This window comes from Hyla sarda, chromosome 1 (assembly GCF_029499605.1).
Source record: "Hyla sarda isolate aHylSar1 chromosome 1, aHylSar1.hap1, whole genome shotgun sequence".
Lineage (NCBI taxonomy): Eukaryota > Metazoa > Chordata > Amphibia > Anura > Hylidae > Hyla > Hyla sarda.
Window position 1 is genome coordinate 597,179,598 of NC_079189.1, and position 12,098 is coordinate 597,191,695.

A 12,098-nucleotide genomic window follows, 5' to 3' on the forward strand; every position below is an offset into this window, starting at 1 on the left:
ATGAACTATGTTACGATGAACTATGTGTATACATTAGAGTTTACATGAAACAGTAGTAGTAGGACAACATTGGGCCCATGTCTACCCCTATTCTATGTGCCAGGTAAAATGTGTAATACATTAGGATCACTTAAGGGATGTTACATCCCAACACTAGTGACAGGTAACATACTTGTGAACATTTTGACTCCACATCCTTTTTCAGGAAAAGGCAGAATGAGACCAGATAGGCCAGTAATCTCTTATTAGTGGTGGTGTTCAAGTGGTATTTTGTAATTTGAAAAAACTTTGCATAGATCAATAGTAAAAGCAAATAACTTTGTAATACATCCTATTAGAAAAAATGCTTATTCCTCCTGTTATCAAGCTCCTTCCCCCTCCTGTGACACTGTATTCTACTCTGAAAATCAGCTCAGTTCTGTCCTGTGTCTGCAAGGCAAGCAATAGAGAGGTGAGAAGGAAGTTCCGCCCACCAGCTCTGAGAGACCTGCAAAGTGTAGATGGAGCCTGCAGAGCAGAAATCTGCTGAAAATACCATATACAAGTTATATAATCGGCAGAAATAGTGCTGCTCCTCATGTACACACACAGGACAGCTTATCCTAAAAGTCACCTGAAATGTCAGGTATGATTCAGCAAAAGAACCAAGGTACAGGGTTCTTGGAGATGTGCACCTATCACATGGGAGAGACATGCTGTTGTCCACCCAAATTCTAGAACATTAAAGGTCAAGTTGTCAGGCAGGGAATCCTGTGTGTTAACTACAGCTGATAACTCTGATCTCAGTCATTAAAGGGGTACTCCGGTGGAAAACATTTTTTTTTAAATCAACTGGTGCCAAAAAGTTAAACAGATTTGTAAATTACTTCTATTTAAAAATCTTAATCCTTCCAGTACTTCTCATCTGCTGAATACTACAGAGGAAATTCTTTTTTTTTTATTTTTTTATTTATGACCACAGTGCTCTCTGCTGACACCTCTGTCCATGTCAGGAACTGTCCAGAGCAGGAGAGTTTTTCTATGGGGATTTGCTCCTACTCTGGACAGTTCCTGACATGGACAGAGGTGTCAGCAGAGAGCACTGTGGTCAGACAGAAAATAAATTAAAAAATAAAAGAATTTCCTATGCATTATTCAGCAGCTGATTCAGGATTAAGATTTTTTTAACAGAAGTAATTTACAAATCTGTTTAACTTTCTGGCACAAGTTGATTTAAATTTAAAAGTTTTCCACCGGAGTACCCTTTAACCACACAAATAGTAACCATCGCATCTATGAGGCATCCATCTGTCATCTGTCACCTGTCACCACAGAAGCAGGCTGCATTAGGAGATAAGATATTACATATGTATTACAATAAAATTAAAGTATACTGCAATAAGTATTGCAGTATACTACATGTGCAATCAGATATTTATAGTAAATGAATGTTGTGCATGCCAACCCCACTGCTCTGTGCAGGGGAGAGCTGGGAGTTGTAGGGTGTCCCAGCAGGCAGTCTTCCTTCATCTTTCATACAGTCATCCTCTAACTCAGTGGTCTCCAAACTAGGGATCGACCGATTATCGGTATGGCCGATATTATCGGCCGATAATCATGATTTTGGGCATTATCGGTATCGGCAATTACTTGCCGATAAGCCGATAATGCCCTGCCCCCGCACCGCCCCGCGACCGCCCCCCGACCCGCAAAAAGCCCCCCCCCGACCGCCCCCCCCCGACCCACCGCACCGTGTCGCACCCCCCACCGTAGTGCTGGGCGGTATACCGATATGGATTTTTGCCCATACTGCTATACCGGTCGGGCCCCTCCCCCACCCTCCGAGTCAATAAAAAAAATTAAACTTACCCGTAATGTGGGTGGTCTGGGCCATCCATCCTTCCTGTAGTGTCCGGCGGCATTCCGGGTGGAGGGTGAACCGGTCCGGGCTGTCCTTCTCCGGGGGTCATCTTCTCCACTCCGGGCAGTCTCAGGCCTAGTACGCTGCGTAGACGCCGCTACGCCGTGACATCAGGTGCGTCGCTTCGCACGGGCGTCACTGCGCAGCGGCGTCTGTGCTGCGTTACTAGGCCGGAGCCTGCCCGGAGTGGAGAAGAGGACCCCGGAGAAGGACAGCCCGGACCGGTTCACCCTCCACCCGGAATGCCGCCGGACACTACAGGAATGATGGATGGCCCGGACCACCCTGACAGGTAGGGGGAGAGAAGCGGGTGGTGGCGGCGGTGGCCTATGGCACCGCAAAAGCCACTGCAGTGCATTGATTTAAAGCGCTCGCTTTAAATCAATGATCTGCAGCGGTGTCGCGGGGGGATAAATAGCCGATAACTTATACCGGAATATCGGTATAAGTTATCGTCCCTAACCTCCACCGATAATCGGTATCGGCCCTAAAAAACCGATATCGGTCAATCCCTACTCCAAACTGTGGACCTTCAGATGTTGTAAAACTACAACTCTCAGCATGCCAGACAGGTAAGGCTAACCTGTTGATAAGGAATTAGTGTTACCTGCTCTGGACTTTAGCCAGGTCGCTGCCTTGCTGGACAATAACTCCCACTCATCCTTCTGCTCCACACAGTTACTATGAAGCCAGAGGACAGCCAGAAGTGTCGCCCACACTGAGGAGTCCATTCCCTAGAAGAAAAGGAAAATAATGCAAGGACATTATAATCTCTCCGAACCTCCCCATAAACATGGATACTCTTCCTCATAAACATGGATACTTTTCCCCATAAACATGCATATTCGTCCCCATAAACATGGATACTCCTCCTCATAAACATGGATACTTTTCCCCATAAACATGCATATTCCTCCCCATAAACATGGATACTCTTCCCCATAAACATGCATATTCCTCCCCAAACACATGTATACTCTTCCACATAAACATGGTTACTATTCCCCAAAGACATGGGTACTCCTCTTCATAAACATGCATACTACTCCCAATAAACATAGACACTCCTCCCAATAAACATGAATACTCCACCCCCATAAACATTTGTTCTCATCCACATAAACATTGGTTCTCTTCCCCATTTAACATAGATATTTCTCCCCATAAACATGGGTACTCCTCCCTATAAACATGGATACTCTTCCCCATAAACATTTGTTCTTATCCACATAAATATTGTTTTTCTTCTCCATAAACATGGATTCTCCTCCCTATAAACATGGGTACTTCTCCCCATAAACATGGATACTCATTCCCATAGACATGGATACTTCTCCCCATGAACATGGATACTCTTACCTATAAACATGCATACTCATCCCCATAGACATGGATACTTTTCCCCATAAACATGCATATTCCTCCCCATAAACATGGATACTCCTCCTCATAAACATGGATACTTTTCCCCATAAACATGCATATTCCTCCCCATAAACATGGATACTCTTCCCCATAAACATGCATATTCCTCCCCAAACACATGTATACTCTTCCACATAAACATGGTTACTATTCCCCAAAGACATGGGTACTCCTCTTCATAAACATGCATACTACTCCCAATAAACATAGACACTCCTCCCAATAAACATGAATACTCCACCCCCATAAACATTTGTTCTCATCCACATAAACATTGGTTCTCTTCCCCATTTAACATAGATATTTCTCCCCATAAACATGGGTACTCCTCCCTATAAACATGGATACTCTTCCCCATAAACATTTGTTCTTATCCACATAAATATTGTTTTTCTTCTCCATAAACATGGATTCTCCTCCCTATAAACATGGGTACTTCTCCCCATAAACATGGATACTCATTCCCATAGACATGGATACTTCTCCCCATGAACATGGATACTCTTACCTATAAACATGCATACTCATCCCCATAGACATGGATACTTTTCCCCATAAACATGCATATTCCTCCCCATAAACATGGATACTCCTCCTCATAAACATGGATACTTTTCCCCATAAACATGCATATTCCTCCCCATAAACATGGATACTCTTCCCCATAAACATGCATATTCCTCCCCAAACACATGTATACTCTTCCACATAAACATGGTTACTATTCCCCAAAGACATGGGTACTCCTCTTCATAAACATGCATACTACTCCCAATAAACATAGACACTCCTCCCAATAAACATGAATACTCCACCCCCATAAACATTTGTTCTCATCCACATAAACATTGGTTCTCTTCCCCATTTAACATAGATATTTCTCCCCATAAACATGGGTACTCCTCCCTATAAACATGGATACTCTTCCCCATAAACGTTTGTTCTTATCCACATAAATATTGTTTTTCTTCTCCATAAACATGGATTCTCCTCCCTATAAACATGGGTACTTCTCCCCATAAACATGGATACTCATTCCCATAGACATGGATACTTCTCCCCATGAACATGGATACTCTTACCTATAAACATGCATACTCATCCCCATAGACACGGATACTTCTCCCCATAAACATGGATACTCTTACCTATAAACAAACATACTCCTCCCCATAAACATTTGTTCTCATCCACATAAATATTGTTTTTCTTCTCCATAAACATGGATTCTCCTCCCTATAAACATGGGTACTTCTCCCCATAAACATGGATACTCTTACCTATAAACAAACATACTCCTCCCCATAGACATGGATACTTCTCCCCATGAACATGGATACTCTTACCTATAAACATGCATACTCATCCCCATAGACATGGATACTTCTCCTCATAAACATGGATACTCTTACCTATAAACATGCATACTCATCCCCATAGACATGGATACTTCTCCCTATAAACATGGATACTCTTACCTATAAACAAACATACTCCTCCCCATAGACATGGATACTTCTCCCCATGAACATGGATACTCTTACCTATAAACATGCATACTCATCCCCATAGACATAGATACTCCTCCCCATAAACATGGATACTCAGATGTTTCCTTCAATCCTAGTACATCTTTTTTTATTCCGGGGAGAAAAGGATAAAGCTGCCCATACACCGCATTTGTCCTTTTTCCCTCAGAGGTGCATATTGGGAAAAGTGGGGTTCCCATCAGGGCAGAGTATTTTAAGAATGGAGTGTGCATTGGAAGGAAATCGATGACAGAGGGACACTGGGGAATAAGGGTACCCCAATATTAAGAGCTGTAGGTCTACCATTTTGTGTATGTAATACCTGATCAGGTTTCTTGTCCACGAAGTCTCCCTCCGATATTCCCAAGACTGCGGCTAATTCAGGGCTTGGGCTCCAGGAACCATCGGCTTTTTGCAGCAAAATCAGCTTCATACTTGGAGACGTCTCCGCCAGGGCAGGATGGTGGGCTAAGGATATAGATAAAAATAGCTGCATGTTACAGGGGATACAAAACAAATACAATGTAACAACACAAGACAAGTCATTTACTACTGAGCCAGACAACTTAAAGATATAGCAGATGACTACATATAACGTAACTACAAAATAAATTAAAAACATTTTTAGTCAGAGAAATCATGCATTACCTATGGGGGGCACACTTCCGAATGAAAAGGCTCCTATAGGAAGAAAAAAAAAAGAGATGATATAACATACCCTGCACTCTTGTATTTAGTGACTTTTTACCAGTTAACCCCTTAAGGACTCAGCCCATTTTGGCCTTAAGGACTCAGACAATTTAATTTTTACGTTTTCATTTTTTCCTCCTCGCCTTCTAAAAATCATAACTCTTTTATATTTTCATCCACAGACTAGTATGAGGGCTTGTTTTTTGCGCGACCAGTTGTCCTTTGTAATGACATCACTCATTATATCATAAAATGTATGGCGCAACATAAAAATAACAATTTTGGTGGGGAAATTAAAACGAAAAACGCAATTTTGCTAATTTTGGAAGGTTTCGTTTTCACGCCGTACAATTTATGGTAAAAATAACGTGTGTTCTTTATTCTGAGGGTCAATACGATTAAAATTATACCCATTATTATATACTTTTATATTATTGTTGCGCTTAAAAAAAATCACAAACTTTTTAACCAAATTAGTACGTTTATAATCCCTTTATTTTGATGACCTATAACTTTTTTATTTTTCCATATAAGCGGCGGTATGGGGGCTCATTTTTTGCGCCATGATCTGTACTTTTTTTTGATACCACATTTGTATATAAAAAACTTTTAATACATTTTTTATAATTTTTTTTTTAATAAAATGTATTAAAAAAGTAGGAATTTTGGACTTTTTTAATTTTTTTTCGTTCACGCCGTTCACCGTACGGGATCATTAACATTTTATTTTAATAGTTCGGACATTTACGCACGCGGCGATACCAAATATGTCTATAAAAAATGTTTTTTACGCTTTTTGGGGGTAAAATAGGAAAAAAACGGACGTTTTACTTTTTTATTGGGGGAGGGGATTTTTCACTTTTTTTTTACTTTTACTTTTACATTTTTTTACATTTTTTTTTACACTTGAATAGTCCCCATAGGGGACTATTCATAGCAATACCATGATTGCTAATACTGATCTGTTCTATGTATAGGACATAGAACAGATCAGTATTATCGGTCATCTCCTGCTCTGGTCTGCTCGATCACAGACCAGAGCAGGAGACGCCGGGAGCCGCACGGAGGAAGGAGAGGGGACCTCCGTGCGGCGTTATGAATGATCGGATCCCCGCAGCAGCGCTGCGGGCGATCCGATCGTTCATTTTAATCGCGAACTCCCGCAGATGCCGGGATCTGTATTGATCCCGGCACCTGAGGGGTTAATGGCGGACGCCCGCGAGATCGCGGGCGTCGGCCATTGCCGGCGGGTCCCTGGCTGCGATCAGCAGCCGGGATCAGCCGCGCATGACACGGGCATCGCTCCGATGCCCGCGGTTATGCTTAGGACGTAAATGTACGTCCTGGTGCGTTAAGTACCACCTCACCAGGACGTACATTTACGTCCTGCGTCCTTAAGGGGTTAAAGAATTAAAGGGGTATTCCAGGCCAAAACTTTTTTTTATATATCAACTGGCTCCGGAAAGTTAAACAGATTTGTTAATTACTTCTATTAAAAAATCTTAATTCTTACAATAGTTATTAGCTTCTGAAGTTGAGTTGTTGTTTCCTGTCTAACTGCTCTCTGATGACTCACGTCCCGGGAGCTGTGCAGTTCCTATGGGGATATTCTCCCATCATGCACAGCTCCCGGGACGTGACATCATCATTGAGCAGTTAGACAGAAAACTTCAGAAGCTAATAACTATTGGAAGGATTAAGATTTTTTTATAGAAGTAATTTACAAATCTGTTTAACTTTCCGGAGCCAGTTCATATATATTAGAAAACAAAGTGTCGATAATGTAGCTGGTGCAATGTTCTGGTACATGCTGGAATATTCTGGTGGACTTTCCCCATAGTATTATGTATATTTTAGATCTCGTGAAAAATGGCTGAAAAGAAAAAAGGTCTGGCTAAATGATATTTACCTGATGTGGGCACACTGCCAAACCCAAAGACTCCTGGTAACAAAACAGATCAGATTATTAATTTTACAGCGCCATCCGTTTCATTACAGCTCAGCTGCATACATACATTTCATTTCCTTAGCTGGGTCGTGTAATCTCCATCATTTAGACCATTAAAAATGTCATGGCTCTATGTGTCACAGGAAGTGATATCTCCATGACCAACTGACTTTCTGTGAACTACAGGATGACATCATCACCCATCAGATCCCTACTGGCAGCTCCCAGACCCCTCCCTTTTTAGCTCTATCTGTATACTGCTGCTATCTCTATGAAATCAGGATGTATAGTAGCTATACATTGTAGGATTAATTAATACTAATATGCATTTTATAGATCTAGTGAAAAGTCGCTGGACAAAAAAAAAAAAAGTGCTGAGTGGATGATCCCTATCTCTCTCTGCAACACCAGAGGATGCATTAGAAATGTAGCAGCATTGGGAATCATGCCTGCCGCATCAGATAAAACAGGTATACACAAGAGACATACACAAGGATCTCTACATTATTCTGCTGGTAATGTGTACATGTGGCAACTTTATTAAAGGGTTGCACGGCATGTGATGAACATTGTGGTAGCACCCCCCTTTTTTTTTTTTTAAACACAAGACACCACTCTGTATGGTCCCTCTACTGCAACAAATTTTGTGACTTTTTTAGTTTGTTGTGTGATGTGTGACTTTTCCCTAGTCTCACATGATAAAGATAAATATATACTAGCTGAGTACCCAGCGTTCCCAGTTTTTCCTTCCTAATCCTTGTTGGGGAGGAAAATCTACAAAAGGAGGAAGCTTTTGACTTTATATCCCATCCTCATATATTGTTGTCATATTCCTACCCCATATCCCGTCCTCATATATCAACCTCCTATTCCAACCTTCTATCCCGTCCTCATATCTGTCCTCATATCCCGTCCTCATATCCTGTCCTCATATCCCGACCTCATATCCTGTCCTCATATCCCATCCTCATATCCTGTCCCCAAGTGGGACTGATTTGTGATGAAGATATTGTAAGCTGAAAATAGAAGGGGACATGGCTTTGTGGGACTGGGCGTGATTTGCAAGCCAGACCGATGCACAAAAAGGGTAGAAAATAAAAGTGGTGGGGCTTAAACTGTGGGCTTGTCTTTGTGAGATGGGGCGTGACTAGCAAGCCGGACTGACACATTTACCAGTAAGGTACTGGAAGTCCCATATACTTGCATGGGACTTAAAACAAAAACCCATCTTTTATATCAGGGTGTAGGTAAGGGTTAATTTAACTATCATATTTTTATTTGACATATAAGTAATATGTTTACCAGATATTATTGAAATATCTCCAGCCGTACGGAAGTTATGCAGTAACATATATTTCCCATAGGCTTGTATGGGACTTTAAACAAAAACCCCGACCCTGGCAAATGGGGGTAAGTAAGAGTTAAATTACCTATCCTATGTTTGTTGTTGACATATTAGCAACATGTGTGCCAAGTTTCATGTTAATATCTTTAGCCGTTTGGCTGTGATGCTGGAACATACATATATACACACACTGAGTTATATATATATATATATATATATATATATATACTAGCTGAATACCCGGCGTTGCCCGGTTTTTCCTTCCTAATCCTTGTTGGGGAGGAAAATATCCTGACCTCCTATCCAGTCCTCATATCCCGACCTCATATGCCATCCTCACATCTTGTCCTCATATCCCGACCTCCTATCCCATCCTCATAGCCCGTCCTCCTATCCCGACCTCCTATCTCGACCTCCTATCATGACCTCCTATCCGGACCTCCTATCATGACCTCCTATCCGGACCTCCTATCCCGTCCTCCTATCCCGACCTCCTATCCCAACCTCCTATCATGTCCTCCTATCCAGTCCATCTATACTGACCTCCTATCCCGACCTCCTATCCCTTCCTCCAATCTCGACCTCCTATCCTGACCTCCTATGCCGACCTCCTGTCCCATCCTCCTATCCCGACCTCCTATCCCGACCTCCTATCCCGTCCTCCTATCCCGTCCTCCTATCCCGTCCTCCTATCCCGTCCTCCTATCCCGTCCTCCTATCTCGACCTCCTATCTCGAGCTCCTATCTAGACCTCCTATCCCGTCCTCCTATCCCGTCCTCCTATCTCGACCTCCTATCCCATCCTCCTATCTCGACCTACTATCTCGACCTCCTATCTAGACCTCCTATCCAGTCCATCTATCCTGACCTCCTATCTCGACCTCTTATCCCGACCTCCTATCCCGTCCTCCTATCTCGACCTCCTATCCCATCCTCCTATCTCGACCTCCTATCTCGATCTCCTATCTCGACCGCCTATCCCTTCCTCCTATCTTGACCTCCTATCATGACCTCCTATCACAACCTCCAATCCTGTCCTCCTATCCCATCCTCATATCCTGTCCACATATCCCATCCTCATATCCCGACCTCCTATCCTGACCCGTATTATGTGTACAAGGTATTGAAATAGCTCCAGCCGTACGGAAGTTATGTGGGAACATACATTTCCCATTGATTTGTATGGGACATTAAACAAAAATCCCGACCCTCACAAATGGGGGTAGTTAAGGGTTAAATTAACTATACTATATTTTAAGCGGACATATAAGTAACATGTGACCAAGTATTATGGAAATATCTCCAGCCGTTTGGAAGTTATGCTGTAACATGTATTTCCCATTGACTTGTATGGGACTTTAAACATAAACCCCGCCCCTGGCAAATGGGGGTGAGTAAGGGTTAAATCACCTATCCTATGTTTGTTGTTGACATATAAGTAACATGTGGCCAAGTTTCATGTTAATATCTTTAGCCATTTGGACGTGATGCTGCAACATACACGCAAACATACATACATACATACACAAACACATACACGTTGAGTATATATATATATATATATATATATATATATATATATATGAAATGGATAAAGGCAGCACACCACGATGGTATAATCCAAAAATCGTGAATTTATTCCATGATGTAAAAAACAACGTTTCGGCGATCTCTCACCGCCATTTTCAAGTGCATACAAGTGATTCAGAGGGGTTTAAATACACACTTCCCCAATTAATGACATCATCACACATTAGCATAATCAGTGACATCACAATCAAAACAAAATATAAACAAAGTATAAAAACCGTGATATACAGTCATATATAGTATAGTAACTATACATAGTATTCCTAGTGCTCTAAACATGCATTTGGCACGTTATTATATGTGTCGATCTACCAACACACTTCTATGGATCGACATAAAAAAGTGTAGCATAAGTGTCAACAGTGACAGTGTACAGGTGTATAAGGTTAAAAACATTAATTATCATGGTGCCAACCACGCCACTGACCTCGTGTGCGCCGCCATTGTCCGCAACCCCGGAGCCCCGGCTAACATTGCCGGATGTAGACTTCCGGGTAAGGAGAATATTAACCAATAACAGTGTGGCGTCATGGTTGCTAGGCTCCAACAGGAGGAGTCTAGCTAAAGTGTATTGTAATGTAGAGCCAATCAATGGCACTCTATTGCGCATGTACGTTAGTTATTTGAAGCTGCGGGCGCCATTTTAGAAAAGGTAAATATAGAAGTGCCGATACTGGCAAACTAATATATGACCGATTCAGTTGTTCTATCTTATACAGTGAACATAGGAACACTAGGTAACTCCCAGTAAACCCCTACATACATACAATAGTCACTTGCAATAATACAGTCACGGGGCCGGAACACAGCAGTCTCCTCATTAATTTGTGTACCTGGCTGTGTATCAAAGGATACAATTAAGTACCCCCTGTATCACAATACTCCTGATCCACTGGGAGTGAATCCCTCCCCCTATGGTCCATAGAGTCTCTTACCAGGACACTATTGTTATATGGGAGACAGTGTCCCCAGGCTCCCTATCATCCACATGCCACTCATTGGGGTATCTGTAGAGTGATGTATGGGAGTACCTCTAATGTAAATGATGTTAAGAAGAAAATAAAAAATTTTTATGAATTTATATGGAACCATGGCACCACACTATACTGACATCAACATCTCCAATAAAAAAAGGAATAAACAATTATATGCTACAGAAAAAAGATTATTTATAAAAATACATATATAGAAGACTGCGGACCCAGGCGCAATATTTGGCTATTCAGTGATCTTGTGGCACCATGACAAAATCTTGAAAATCTAAAAAAAGAAGAAAAAAAAGAATTAATAATAAATATTCGTATACGTTCTCACTTGTACATATTTATAGCAACCTGGACACCGTCAACATCAAGTGGCTATGCCCCATGGTGCAGCAATCTCTCATCAAACCATTTTTGGGGGGACCACAAATTCGACATTTAAACCATTTGGTTTGAGTGAGTTTAATTCAAAGATCCATCGCAATTCTCTTTTTTGTAGGATGGTGACCCTATCCCCACCTCTCTTGAGTGGCGGGATGTGGTCTACCACCATACACTTTAGATCACGTTCAGAGTGGCCTGCATCCAAAAAGTGCTTGGATACCGGAAGGTCAATCCTTTTTTTTCTAATTGTGTACCGGTGCTGATTGAGTCTAGTTTTGAATTCACATTTTGTCTCCCCTATGTA

General features: G+C 41.8%; 1 protein-coding gene across 13 annotated transcripts in view; it reads right to left on the bottom strand.

Moving 5' to 3' along the window:
- LOC130295952 (von Willebrand factor A domain-containing protein 5A-like) overlaps nt 1-12,098 on the bottom strand; it is an 82,200-nt gene that overhangs the window by 6,302 nt on the left and 63,800 nt on the right. For all 13 annotated transcript variants that reach the window (XM_056547345.1, XM_056547382.1, XM_056547372.1 and 10 more), the window contains 4 exons: nt 7,454-7,486; nt 5,503-5,535; nt 5,177-5,322; nt 2,508-2,634 (listed from right to left, as the gene is read on the bottom strand). In XM_056547345.1, coding sequence (XP_056403320.1) covers nt 2,508-2,634; nt 5,177-5,322; nt 5,503-5,535; nt 7,454-7,486 — 339 coding nt within the window. The remainder of the gene's footprint in view (nt 1-2,507; nt 2,635-5,176; nt 5,323-5,502; nt 5,536-7,453; nt 7,487-12,098) is intronic.